Raw genomic sequence first — 14201 nt, 5'->3', positions numbered from 1 at the left:
TAACAAAAAATATAATAAAAAGAAAGGATATTTAAGTATACTTTAATAATTAATTATGTACATAATTATTAATGCAGATCAAATTACAATTAAATCTTCTTTATTTTGTAATTTCCGACAAAAATTGCTTAAGAACGTAGTTTTCAATTGTATATACTGCATACCGTTGTATCAAAATCCGAACTTTCCGAACATTTTTATAATATATTTATTGTAATCCTACTTCATTTATGATTTATTATCATAGAAAGTCTATAAAATCAGGAAATTCAAAAATTCCTTTTTTTAGATTTTCAATTACATTTAGATATGCAAAGGAAGAAATAAGCCATCTATTGTCGTACATGTAATCAAGATAACTCAGGTAGATACATGTGTGTGTGTGTGTATATATACATACATATATACACTATATATATATATATATATATATATATATATATATATATATATATTATAAATAAATAACACTGGTTTAAGAATTATATATAATGCTAGATTGATTTTAAATTATCTATTTCGATATAATGCTATTATGGTAAATTTGAACTTTTTAACAAATCTTTTATCGATTGATTTTATACAATAATGTGATTGTTTCGTCATACTTATAGAAATTCTAATCGAAATATCTCGTGTGTTTAAGTCCAATTAATAATGTATTTACAAGTACCAAAAAAGAAAGTCCTTGTTTTTGATAATTTAATATCAAATATAATTTATTTACTATATCTATACAACAAAAGTCCAACAAATAGAGCTTTTACACAAAGCTGACCATTTAGATATCAACGATATTCAAACGAAATAATACTTATATAATTTTTATATCAATGTGATAAATCCTGAGAAGTAATATGAAAACATTTTTCGAAGGAAATTGTTATCTTTTTTTCAACCATAACAGATTTAAAAATAATAGCATATAAATCTTGAAACGTGTCAAGACTTCATTACAGAAACAAAAGAATATCTTTATTTATAAAACATAAGTTTTATTGTCATTCAATTATTTTCTAAAATTATAGAAATAAGTAAATTTGTAGAAATAAGTGTAATTAATGGAGCTTATGTACCAAGCTACACGGCTACATAGTAGAATTTCATTCTGATAATAAAATTATATCATTATCTTAAATTTTTATAATTAAGTATAGAAAAAAATAAATCAAATCATTATAGTGCAACAAATAATTTAAACGCATACGATTTGTAGTAGATGAAGTTACCGAAAAAAAAATAGATAGTAGCTGAAATAAAGATATATGAAAAATATTTGTGTGTATTGTATCTTCAATACTCATTTATCGTTATAATTTCACTTAAGTCGTAACTTTGAAACGACTTAAAAGAAATATATAAAACATAAAGCTAGTTATAATAAATATAAAGAAAATAAAACACTTTCGTATATATTATTGACAAGACATTTATAACAGTATGAATGTACATTTGCAAAGAATGCGTTTTAAAGTAAATGCTACGTTAATCTTAAATATTTGATAAAAGTCGATTCATTTTCAGTGATAATATATGAAATACTACAATCAACTTTGTTGTAATATTTGTAATATTGATGGTACAAATTATCTAGAAATTCATTTTCTATTTTTTTAAATATCTTGTTGAAATTATCACGTTTAACTATATTTTTATTATAGATGGATCTAGTTCACAAAAATACAGTTTCAATTATTTATTATTTTTTATATATTAGCGGTAGTATGAATAATAAAAATATTTTTTAACGAATTCTCTATTTATTACATTTTTGTTAACATAACTTCATTATTCCTTTTTTTTAAATAATTTTATATGATCACAGATTCTCTTTTTTCTAATACAGAGCAAATTCTCAAAATAAATCATTTTATAAGAACGAGAGAATAGCTAATCATTATATGTAATGGTTTTAAAAAATATTTTCTAACAAAAGAAAATAATAATATATAAATATTTACGATGAAATGAAGTAATTGAGAGATGGATGCATATAACATCGTTTTTCGAGAAAAGAATAATTCAAAATTTACAAAATGTAATAATAGTTTTATATAATAATTTTTTCGTAATAATAATCTCTTATCAGTTTTATCTTTTATCAATTTTAAAATAATATTAAGTAATAGACACATTTTTCTGCTTATGAAAGAATTTTGTTTCTGAAAGTTTTAAAGTAAGTAAAATGTATAAGTATGCCTTTAAAGTTGTAAAAAGTAAAAAACAAAATGTCCTATGCATCCATTTACACAAGTACTATATATATCTGCACAAGCTCATTTCTATGCTATGTTTCAACTTGATTTTTCATACATATACTAGATATTTTTCTCTGGCACAAAGTCATTACATATGATAAATCTGTACAAAAATAAATAGCAGTATTTTAAGCAAGATTGATAAAGACATAATTGCATTATATATTTTGATCCTTTCATGATTCAAGCGTAATCTTCCATCAAGTTAACTTGTGTTTCTTCGAATCATCAACATCCACCACATTGTAGCTCCTAATTACATATTTAATTTTATCAATTTTCTATATTAGATTTTAATATTTTTTTTTTAAATTAATAAAGTATTTCATTACATCGCCTTAAAAAATTATAATAAATAGAAAAATTATAATAAAGTTTATAAAATCTTCATAGGATGAATATTTTGTTATTATATCATAATACATTGATAAAGCAAATAAAAATGATTTTTTTTATACCTATAAGTATGTTATATCTAATCTAATGCATATACTCTTTTCTCAAAAATAGCCATGATTTGCATTTAAGCAGTTATATGTATAATATAAATAATTCTGTGCTCATTACAAATTTTTTATACTCAAAAACTTACTTTCTCTTTACTATTTTTTACTAAATTTACTATTATGATTAACATTATTTTTTTTAATCGTATATTGCACTTTAATTCTATTAACTAGAACAAATAATTTTGCTTTCTGTTTCTTCGCGATCCTGCTCCTGGAGAGAGGTATATTTGTTATTTAAAAACGGCACACAATATCTATTTTAAGCTGCTAAATTTCAACTTCTGTTTACTTAATACTTTTATCTAAGCTTAAACAGATATTGAAAATAAAATTTCTTCATTTCGGGGACTTATATGTGTATATATGTCTTCTGAATGAAGAAATTTTAATATATATATATCGTCATAATAATATATTATACATTTTCTTATATAATTAATTTAGCAAACTGACTTGCCTTTTTAAAAGCTTAAATATATCTAAAATAGATCTAATAGATCTACAATATACATACATAAATACACGCGTACGCAATCCTGACGCATATATATTATGACTACAATAATGTAAATAATTTTACAGTTTTGTACATTAGTGTATTGAAATATTAATTATTTCTTTGGTTTTGAGGCTCTTACAGTTTTTACAAAGAAATGATCTACAAGCTCTATATAAATAAGTGAGTAATTGAGCATATTTTTCGTATATATCTTCATATAGAATCTTTGAATATTATAATCTCCACGAGTTTTTGTATGTAGCTACTCGTAACAATGAATTTTTTATAGATTAAGACTTTTAATATCTAAAAGTATTTAATTTAAGACACAATATTGTAATCGACTCGTGACTTGAATATTTCCCTTAGTATTATTTTAACACACTATTGGAAATGAAAAAACTAGAAATTTTTATAATAGAAATCCATTTCACATATATCTGCAAATATATTAGCTCCAATAAGATTATAAATCATATAGTGAATATATTTTTATAAGGAGAATGTAAAATCCAATCTACTCTTCAAACTAGTTTGAAATGATTCAATACTATGATTATATTTAATATTAAAGTAATGTATATATTATTAAGCAGTAATATGTGTAATTCTGCTAATGTTTTCTATAAGCGTATTATTACAGAGGCCAGATCTTTCGTGAAAGCCCTACGTAAAATCTAAAATATTGGTACTGCATAGGATCTCTTTGCAAAGTGAAACATTTGTTATGCACTACTATAACTTACTATATATATACAGCATGAGAAATAAACAAATAAAATCCTATTTGAAGAATATTATCAAAATTATATATTCTTCTTTTTTATATCTATATGGACTAGATTAGTACTAGCATTTACAATACTGTAATCCTACTTTCCATTATTTATTTCTTCTTAGTTTTTTTTTCCTTAATATAAGGTCTTTTTTATTAATAAATATAATTTATAACTTCTAAGAATTATAAGTTTATCATGCTGTTATTAATATATTCAAAAACAATTGCCCCTTTTTCATTAAATTTTTCAATCATTAAACTTAACATATAGTCTTACAACACAAGCAGGCATCTCAATTTCTATTTGTTAAATGATAGCATATTTTTAACAGTATTATAAAAACTACTATTTATGAAGAATAATCTTATATTAGTTTTGTTAAAATTAGAAAGCAATGTAATTATTAAAAATAAGTACTTTGAAGAATAAAAGATAAATAATATGCTCATATGTTAAAATGCGAAACATTATTGTAAATCAAGTTTAAAAAATGAAATATTTTTCATTATCATTGTAAAAAAAGATATTTAATATTAAATTATTCACTTTCAATTAAATAATTATAATAATTTTATAAATTATGTCGCTTTGTCAAAGAGACACAAACAAAATAATAATAAAACTCAATGATAAATATCATAAAAATACACAATATCGAAAAAATTTAAATAACGAGTAAGTAACAAGCATGTTAATATAAAATGCTTAAAAAGATTCTCCTGCTTATGAAAGCATTATGCTGAATTTTATAAGTATACTATTATTTGCAGAAATATTTTCTCATTCTATTTTCTAAGTATAAATTTGTCTCTAGGCGCGAGTACGTATGCCTATCATCAATAATTACCAGAAATAATGAAAAATAATACATATTGGATATGTACATTTTTGTTCTCTTTTTTTTTTTTTTTTTTTTTTTTCTTTTAATAAATCGTTATACGATTTATAAAAATTAGCACTGCAATAGATGTATGCATTCGTTATAAAATAAATATTGATGCCTATAGAATTTGCACAAAATTATTACGTTAAAATAATTTTTCCTTGAAATGCAATTTAGTATGAATCACATCTTATTTAAATACTTATTTTGATTCAATATTTTTATGAAAATTGGATCAGTACGTAGAAATTTGTGTGTATTATATCAAATGCATTTGAGGGCCCCAATTGCGCAATATTTTTCAAATTTTTTTCTTCAGTAAACGTACAGGTAATTTACTATCTCTAGTTCTTGGACTTACGGTTGTATTAACTGGTGTATTACGTGAAAATACAAGTATACGACGTATTTTATTGAGTTGTTCATTACTCAAACTTCTCGTTAAATGCCTTTCGGTAGTAGAACTTGGGACATCTTCAATCTCTTCACTATTAAATCTGATTACAGATCCTAAAGAAACAGGACTGGAAGCTCTAGTAGTTGGTGCCGTTTTACTACCTGATACTACAATACCTCTTAGGGGAATTTTACTAACTCCTTGATTATGATTTACATCCAAAGTTGAATATCGTCTTAAATTTCGACCAAAATAATCTGTCATATCTAAACTATGTCGTTTGAACTTTTGTTTAGAATCCTTAGAATAGTCTGGGTGTTTCAAACCAGAATTCATAGAATGTCGTTTAAGACTTTCTATTCCACATTTGGGTTGGGTAATTTTTGTTTTATCTTTGTATAATATTAACGAATTTCTCTTCGCTTTGTCGTCTATAGATCTTCCTTGATTCGCATCAAATCCAAATTTTAATTTACGACGGAATACCGAATACCTTTCAGTTCTCGATTCTGAATTAACGATTAATTGCTCATTCGAATTTTCCTTTAACATATTCCGATGTCTTAAACCTTCTTCATAATCCATAGAACGTATAGTTTTCAATTGATCAGTCGTATTTGCGATTGGTTTGGTATGGTCCTCATATTCGATGGAAGAATGTCTTTTAGGTTCTACTCCTTTATAACTCGCAGTGCTTCTCCAAGATTGCTCCGCATCAGAGTCTCTTTTCATTCTTGTAATGGCTACTTTTAAGTTTTCCACTGGACACTTTGGTGTATTTTTGGGTGAAGAAAGTTTTGGTATTCTAATACCTGCATCCACTAGGAACTCGTTGTCTGACAGCGTTACAGGTATCTCATGCACAGAACTAGAAGCCCAACAAGAGTTGTTATAATTCATAGGAAAGTTTGCAATGACTGGGGTTTTATCACTGACAACAATGTTAGTAGAAGCTTTTTGTGAGTAAGGATCTGTTGTTAGGATACTTTTTAGAATATCTTGCTTTAGTTCACTTCTAGGATATAAGTGTTGCGGATCTATATTGTAACATGTACAATAATGAGATGCGAATCCCTTATGTTCAAGATCACACAAATGTGGCCATCTAAATAAAGAGGATACATTAATGGTTGAAGAGGATTGACCCATTCTTTCCAGATACTGTATCAGGTGCATTTTGTTAGACCAATCTCTTGTTAAGTTGTTGCTAGAAATACTAGAAGCACACGAATGCTAGCATATAGATCTTGTTTTAACTTAATTGAATAATGCTGAATATATATAAGTCTTAATATAAAAGATGTATCAATTATATATTAATGACAAATATATGAAAAAACGTAGTTCGAAAAAGAATAGATACAGTAGTTTGTGTAGCATGCAAAAAGCCTGTTATTTAATAATAAGTACGTACGTATACGTTTTAATTCTTTTTGTAAAATATCTGTCCTAATTATTTTTATAAGATTACTAATTGAATATATATCACTGTATATTAATTTTATATATTTGTTTGAAGCAAAAAAGCTGTTATATCAGTAATTTACATATCAATCTTATAAAAACAAAGCACTGGATATAGAAAAAGATAAAGAAGTAAATGTAGAAACGTATTTACCTGCTTTTTAAAGTTTCTGGTGTATGCCGTGGAGTTGTAATATCTACAAGAAAAAAAAAAAAAAAAAAAAAAAAGAAAAGAAAACGGTCATCTATAGAAATATATAATTTATTCAAGTAATTATAAGAATAGAAAATAATTAAACTTACGTTTCACAGGTGGCGACTTAGTTATATTATGTGCTTTAGCCGATTGCGGAGACTGTTCTACTTTCGGTCGAGATTGTGCTCTGAAACATATTATGTAAATAATATCAATGAAAGGATAGAATGTGATAAAGTATAGTAAAATAATTATAAATAACATTTAATAAAATAAATACAATTTTAATCATTGTAAAAAGCTTAACTTACAATGTCTTTGTTGTTCCTTCTACTACTCGTCCTCGTACAGCTATTTAATATACATAATTAATATACATAAAAAATAATTTGTTTAATATAGATAATAAATAATTTGATTTTTTAAATAATTTTAGGTTTTATTTTAATACAATAAACTTACGAGGACTGATAATTTTTTTCGAAGTTGCTCCAGTAGAAACAGCTGTCTTTCCAGAGCTCAAACTTAATAGCTTTTTTTCTTCCTCTAATTTTCTAGCATCTTCTAAATCTTGCTTAGTTATTTTACTTGAAGTCTACAATCAAACATCTATTATTATGAAATCAGTTTCTATTTTAATGCTAATTCAATTGTACAAATAACTTACATTCTGCCTCTCATATTTAACATCCGTTTGTTCTAACTTCTGAATAACGCTCGTTAACGTAGCTATTACATCTTTATCCTTTTCAGTGTTCATTAAATGTCTGACTCTTGTTTCTAATGCTGTCAATAATTTTTTATCTGTAGGTATCCAAAGTTGACTCTTTAAAATGGGTAATAAAGACACTACTTTTAATCTGATGTTAGCTACAGAATCCTCAGTAAGATTTAATAACATAGTAAAAAAGTGTTCTTTAAAATAAGTAGAAGAATACATGGTCAATGCTTCTACCATCATACGGACGAACATCATTCTCACATAACAATCGGGATTATTAGCTAATTCAACATTGATTTTGTTTCGAAGTTCTGCTCTTTGGATAAGCTTAGTATTGTACCGTAGAAAGACAAGAAGCAATTTTCCAGCGGCAAGACGTACTGGTAATGGCCTCTAAAATTTATAGAAAATCGTAAAGCATTTTTATTTGAATATTTATATAATTTTTAATATATAATGATATAAAAGAGATGCTCAATAATTATTTTCTACTCACTGCAAGCAAGATTCTAGATGAACTCATTGGTACAAAATAAGAAAATATAAAGTCACTGGGAAAACATTTGGGTAATATTTCAAGTTGTGCATGCATAGTAGAAGCCAGTCTCCAATTATTTGTGGCTGCAATTTCTGCTTCGCATTTCAACAAAGCTCTGCCTATTTCCATTAAGGTAGAATCCTGTGTCAAGTAATAATTTATGAATTTAATCGAACATTAGTATATTTCAGATTTATTATATTTAATTTCAGTAATTATCAAATTATTTTTACCACTTTATCTGTTCCAATAATTTGACTTTGAACTAAAGATTCAAGTGTTGATGATATGTTTGGAACTAATTTTTGTAATACTTCCTCAGGATCGTCTTTTAGCAATTTTACGAAATCAGCTTTGATTTTGCCACTTTTCATTCCTAATATTTTTGCAACCTAATTTTTATATTATTTAAACAAATTAAAAAAAACTATCTATTATAATATACATCCATTTTCATTTTGAAAATTTACGTTGTATTACTCACTTCGTGGATTCCACCTGCAACTGTTTTTCTAATTATATAATAAGAATCATTGGTTAAAGCACTAAGAGTGGAAAGTAAAGAATCCACGTCTTCTGTAGAAGCTGATGTAAAGATGAACATAGCAGGTAGATTAAATGCGCAACATCGTCGACATTCCAAACATCTTTCATAATCAACAGAATTATTATCAAGCTAAAAATTATATTTTAAATTTCAGTTTGACATATTCATTATTGATAAATTTGAATATTCTGTACTTACTAAAGGAAGGTCTGGTTTAATTTGTTTCCTCATAGTCGGAATACCCATCTGTGCAAGTTGTTGAAAATACTTCAAGAACCATGATTTTTCTACAGCTGATAGGTACTCTAAAATTATAATATTTTATAGAATATGATAAGATTTGAGTCTCTTATACACAATGTTTCAGAAAAAGATCCAAGATTAAAAACATGTTTTATATTCTTTAAAAATGAAAAAATAGATTCAGAAAAATTTTCTTTCCAAATTATAAATATTTTTTATTCGCAATAAAATGTAGTGATAGTGAATTAGTTTTTGCTTAAAATTGGAATCATTGTACTTTATAATACATAAAATATGTTTTTTAAGTTTGGTCACTTATTCCTAAAACACTTTAATTATTGCCTCATATAAGTTTTGAAATAAGTGGTGAAAAATAATGGCTAAACTATAATAAATATGAGGAAAAGAATAAGAACTTTCCTTCATCATTTTTTATATAAAATCTAATGGAAATTAAGATAAATTTTTTTATATATTTTTTTTTTGAAAATGATTTAAAGATCAATTAAACTTTTTATATAAATTTTTTAATGGATCTGCAGCATTCTCTATATATATTTTATCATAATATTAGACCTATATCTTTTTTCAACACCTGACAAGAATTGTTGAATATAAAATAAACAATAATTTCTTACTTTCTAAACCAAGAACAAGCTTTCCAAATTCTTGAGCAATTATACATATCACATTATCTTCTAATTTACTAGCACTTTCACACAATTTTTTGATAAGTGGAGATATGATGGTTTTTATTGTATCTGTAAATAACGAATTTCCATATAATCATAATTCAAACTTAAAGAAATTTTATAAGGCATATCATCGAAATATCGAGTCACGTAATATCGCATATCTTACCATCTTGAAAATGAGGTAGCAAGTATACTATTGTCTGCACAGATGAGTACCGTACGTTGCTTTCCTCATCCCTTGCTAATTCTACAAGAGATGGTAGCAGAGCAGATTTTAAAGACTCAGTACCAAGACCCTCAGCAACAAAACGTAGTTGCAAACAAATACTAGCTCGTACTTCACTATTCACATCTTGACAAAGGGACTGTACTGTTGGTAGGACTTCTTTATATATCCTAACAACAATGTTTTAGCAAGAATAGAACAAGATATTTACAAATATAATTAATAATTCTCTTATCTTTTCTATACAGCAAATACAACTTTTATTATAACATTGCTTGTATAGATAAAGATTTATGTAAAACAAAGTACTAATAAAAAATACTTACATATCGGAACTAAATCTTGTACAAATTTTTCCTAATATTCTGCTGCACATCATCCTACAGTAAATTGGTTGTGACAGTTGTCCTTTACTTATAGCCATTGGAAGAATCTGTATATGGATATAAATTTTTTTATTATTATTGTTGTTGTTGTTTCATAGATAAAAATAATAATACAGGAATGAGTCATGTTAAAATATATATAAACCTGTGATTTTATGACTTCTATTGGCATTAACTCTATCACATCCAATAATGTCTCCAGCCATGCATGACAGATCACTTTGAACAAACAATACAAGTATCATATTAATTTTTACCAAGGTACATCAGATCCGATATAAATCTCTGTTTGATAAAGGAAATTATTATACCTGGATCACGACTTTCAAGCGAGTTCAATATACTTTGTAGGAATGTTTGACTAAAGATAGTATGGCTGATAAGCTTTCGTTCTAATATAGTTTTGAATGTCGACGAAGCAGCAATATGAAATTCTGTAGAAGCAGTAGGGAGAGTTTGTTGCATTTTGGGAACTACTCTTGACATACATAATTGCGCGTCTGTAGCTAAAAGATTTGGTAAATTTTGTATAACGCTAAGCTTTTGGATTTCTTCTCCTTTCCTGCAAAAAAAGAAAACAATTGGTAAATTTTTGAAAATAAATTGTTGAAAAAAAACTATGTACAAAAAATATTATGTTTAAGTATATAGAATGCACAAATAAAAAAAAAAAAAAAAAAAAAAAAAAAAAAAAAAAAAGAAAAAAAAAGAAAATGTTAAAAATAATCTCATTATCGCACAAATCTTACAGTACAACTAGAATTTGCGTATTTAAGGCATGTCAAAACAAAAGAGAATATTCATCAGTATCATCATTGTCAATGTCTTCGATCAACGGGAAAAGGAAGGGGAAGTTTCGATTGTACTTGTACTATTTACGTACATAGGATACTGTTTCCTTAAAGTACATTTCTTTAAAGGAATATAATTAGAGACGCTTAGACGACAGGACTGCGCGCTCCTTGAACGATGCTGTATATATTTTTAGAATCATGTAGCGGGAAAAAACAGGAAAGAGGAAATGGACGAAGATACAAACAGCTATCATCGATCAACGGAAGGCATAAGTTTTGAGGATGGAAAGTGTGTCGTGCAGGTACTTACGGATCGGATGTGCTCTCATTTAGAATATCATCTTCTTCGTCCAGTCCATAAGAAAGGAAAATGCAGCGTTCCTTTCTCATGATGTTGCGTTCTCCGTAAATCAAATAAGAAAAGAATGGTATGAAACGAATAAGCAAGCGAGCGAACAAACGAACGAATGAACGAATGCACGAACGAACGAACGCACGAACGAACGAACGAACGAACGAACGAACGAACGAATGAATGAACGAAAAAACAACTAACACCCACTCTTAGAACAATATAAACAGCACTGTGTAGTATTCGGCCGTCGTGACTCGCGAGCCGCACTGCCTTCTCTTTCGTCGTATCAGACACTTCTGTAGCGCCGATTCACGAGAAAAGTCGAACGTAACCGAACGTTATCGAAGTCGTACTGCGTAGATAATCATATGTAGTAAATGATGTGACAGATTCCTCCTAACAATAAGTGGGAGAGGAACTTACGTAATAAGAAACAACGACTATTACTCGATTAAACTGTTTCTTACAATCCTATCGATTTCTTTTTCTTTTCCTCTTTCAAGAAATTTTCATTTCTAATTTTAATTCATCCTTTTCATCGATAATTATTTCGATCGAAGTTCCAGTGTGCTATATCGATAAAAGTCAATATTAACGTTATAATACGCGGTTAATCGAATTCGTTTGAAATTTTATTAAATATCTCCGATACGCAGATACGAATGCTTGCACATCAAAACTATTAACCTTGTGCAATCCTTCGAGGAAGCGCGATTTATACGATCTTACGAAGGTTCGTCTTCGTTGCGTCTGGTTTATCTACGCGAGATAAATGAATATCTTTTACGAGTTAAATCTTTCTTATTGCTTTTTAGTCCACGTTTATAAAATATTAATTCGAGAGACGTGATTCGATATACCAAATTGTATATTTCATTAATAACTGTATTATAATGCTAAATTTCTTTTGATACTTGGTATCGATCTGAATTTTCTTAATGAAAATCGATTAATATTAATTCCTTCGAGTTAAGGTTACGTTCTAACGTACTTACGTAAGAAGATGAAGCGCCCTTTCTATAGGCTTCTTTTCTAAGTTAACGTCTAGAGTATGTTTTTTTAATTGCTCTTCGTCCTAATTAGAAAAGGGACAATTCTTGAGAAAGTATTCAATATTTTTAACAAAGTAATGTACATAGAAAAAAGTAATACGTACCCTTGTATCAGGCAAAGGCTTATCCAGTTGAAGGCTCGCGAATTCTTCTAGATCCATATTCACTGATACTTATACTACGTACGAGATTAACATTCCATTTACTTAATTTGCTCATCCAAATAACCAACTATTTTAACATACATACGTACATATAGAACACGATGATAAGTGATATGTAAAACAAAGTCAATTTAAGCTATATTCAGAGATACTCAAAGTAAAATATCGTACATTTCGTGCTTATACGTACGATGGTTATATCTCGCTCTATACTTTTTTTTCTTTATCAATTTTCTATACAATATTTCGAGAGTAGCATCGATCGAACGGGACGTAATTAATTTTTTTACGCTAAAATTATAAAATACGAAATATATTTTTACTTTTATAGATTGATGTATATAATTTAGATAAGTATACATATCCTTACGGGCATCAGACGTATTAAAAATTTAGTAATTATAAAAGAGTTCTACTGTTTACATGAATATATACAAAGAGTAAGGATTACTGAACATAATATTCTGACGAGATTTTATATTTTATATCGCTAAGATTATCGCACACTTTTATCCAAAAATAAAGCATTCTACGTCTCTATATAAATCTTACACTTTATAAAATAATTACAATTAACGAAACTTATCGATGTTATGACTATTATACAAGAAATATGGTCACGGTCTTCCTTTATGAATTATAATACGTTTAAAACGCATTTATTATTAAAGTTAAATTGTGATAATATTTAAGAGAGAGAGAGAGAGAGAGAGAGAGAGAGAGAGAGAGAGAGAGAGAGAGAGAGAGAGAGAGAGAGAGAGAGAGAGAGAGAGAGAGTGAGTGAAAGAGAGAAAAAGAAACCGTTAGACCTGAGTCGAAACAATAGATACGATTTAATACGAATGATATATTGCATTTTTAATATGAAATATATATAAGAATTGTGCGTTTGGTCACGATAATTTTACAAGAGAATTATATATCACGAAGGAAAGCTACAAGTTTCGCAATACGATTACGTGATAAAATAATAATTACAGAGTCACAATCCGTCGGATGTATCATAAAGTTTCTTACAAAGATTGGCGATCTGTACATGGGAAGACATCACTTTATTCTTGTCAATGACATACTTACAGAAAATATCTTTCGTTACATAATATAAAAAAAGGAAGAAAAAAAGAAGAAAAAGAAGAAAATTATTACAAATATTATTTCGACGGGAGTCTTGTCTAAATATAATCTGTATTTATCCGATAATATATCTATATGTAATTACGTCTATAGATGTCCAATTAATCTAATTATTTTTACGGCTGTGGAAGCACCCTGAATCGATAATAATAATAATAATAATAATAATAATAATAATAATAATAATAATAATAAAAAGCAAAAAGTCAAAATTCGTCTAGGAATATCAACGTTTTCGACTTCTTTATCACAAATGTGAAATTTTGATATAATCGTATTTCTTTTGTGAAAAAAAAAGTGAGAGCGCAACCTATCTATCCAATATAACGCAACTGGATAATTTACATCTACTATATCCTCT

At 27.1% G+C, this 14201-nt stretch overlaps 1 protein-coding gene across 3 annotated transcripts; it reads right to left on the bottom strand.

Annotated features, from left to right (window-relative positions):
• Window positions 1-691: 691 nt before the first annotated feature.
• On the bottom strand, window positions 692-12035 carry LOC122628944 (serine/threonine-protein phosphatase 4 regulatory subunit 4-like). 3 transcript variants are annotated; one of them, XM_043811842.1, is made up of 17 exons: window positions 11446-12035; window positions 10653-10903; window positions 10487-10560; window positions 10282-10388; window positions 9896-10125; window positions 9673-9795; window positions 8990-9096; window positions 8729-8920; window positions 8478-8636; window positions 8203-8385; window positions 7653-8099; window positions 7448-7580; window positions 7297-7336; window positions 7093-7172; window positions 6944-6986; window positions 5290-6541; window positions 692-2510 (listed from the first exon to the last, which is right to left on the bottom strand). In XM_043811842.1, the coding sequence occupies exons 1-17, from the start codon at window positions 11523-11525 to the stop codon at window positions 2487-2489; spliced, it is 3525 nt and encodes a 1174-aa protein (XP_043667777.1). In that variant the 5' UTR covers window positions 11526-12035; the 3' UTR covers window positions 692-2486. The 3 variants fall into 3 exon arrangements, with proteins under 3 accessions (XP_043667777.1, XP_043667776.1, XP_043667778.1); XM_043811841.1 differs by lacking the exon at window positions 692-2510 and having other exon boundaries at window positions 3300-6541; window positions 11446-12033; XM_043811843.1 differs by lacking the exon at window positions 692-2510 and having other exon boundaries at window positions 3300-6193; window positions 11446-12031.
• Between the last annotated feature and the right edge of the window lie 2166 nt (window positions 12036-14201).

The sequence above is a fragment of the Vespula pensylvanica genome, chromosome 4 (genome assembly GCF_014466175.1).
Source record: "Vespula pensylvanica isolate Volc-1 chromosome 4, ASM1446617v1, whole genome shotgun sequence".
Lineage (NCBI taxonomy): Eukaryota > Metazoa > Arthropoda > Insecta > Hymenoptera > Vespidae > Vespula > Vespula pensylvanica.
Note: the sequence above shows the minus strand (reverse complement) of the source record. Positions and strands in the feature narration are given on the sequence as shown.

Bases quoted from the DNA above. Each gene is read 5' to 3' on its own strand.
- LOC122628944 (XM_043811841.1), bottom strand. From the start codon at position 11,525: ATGAGAAAGGAACGCTGCATTTTCCTTTCTTATGGACTGGACGAAGAA. The intron at 10,561-10,652 runs GTATAATAATTT...GTTTGTTCAAAG, and splicing joins GCTTGAAAGTCGTGATCCAG to TGATCTGTCATGCATGGCTG. The intron at 6,987-7,092 runs GTAAGTTTAATT...TTTTTCTTGTAG, and splicing joins TAAGTCGCCACCTGTGAAAC to ATATTACAACTCCACGGCAT.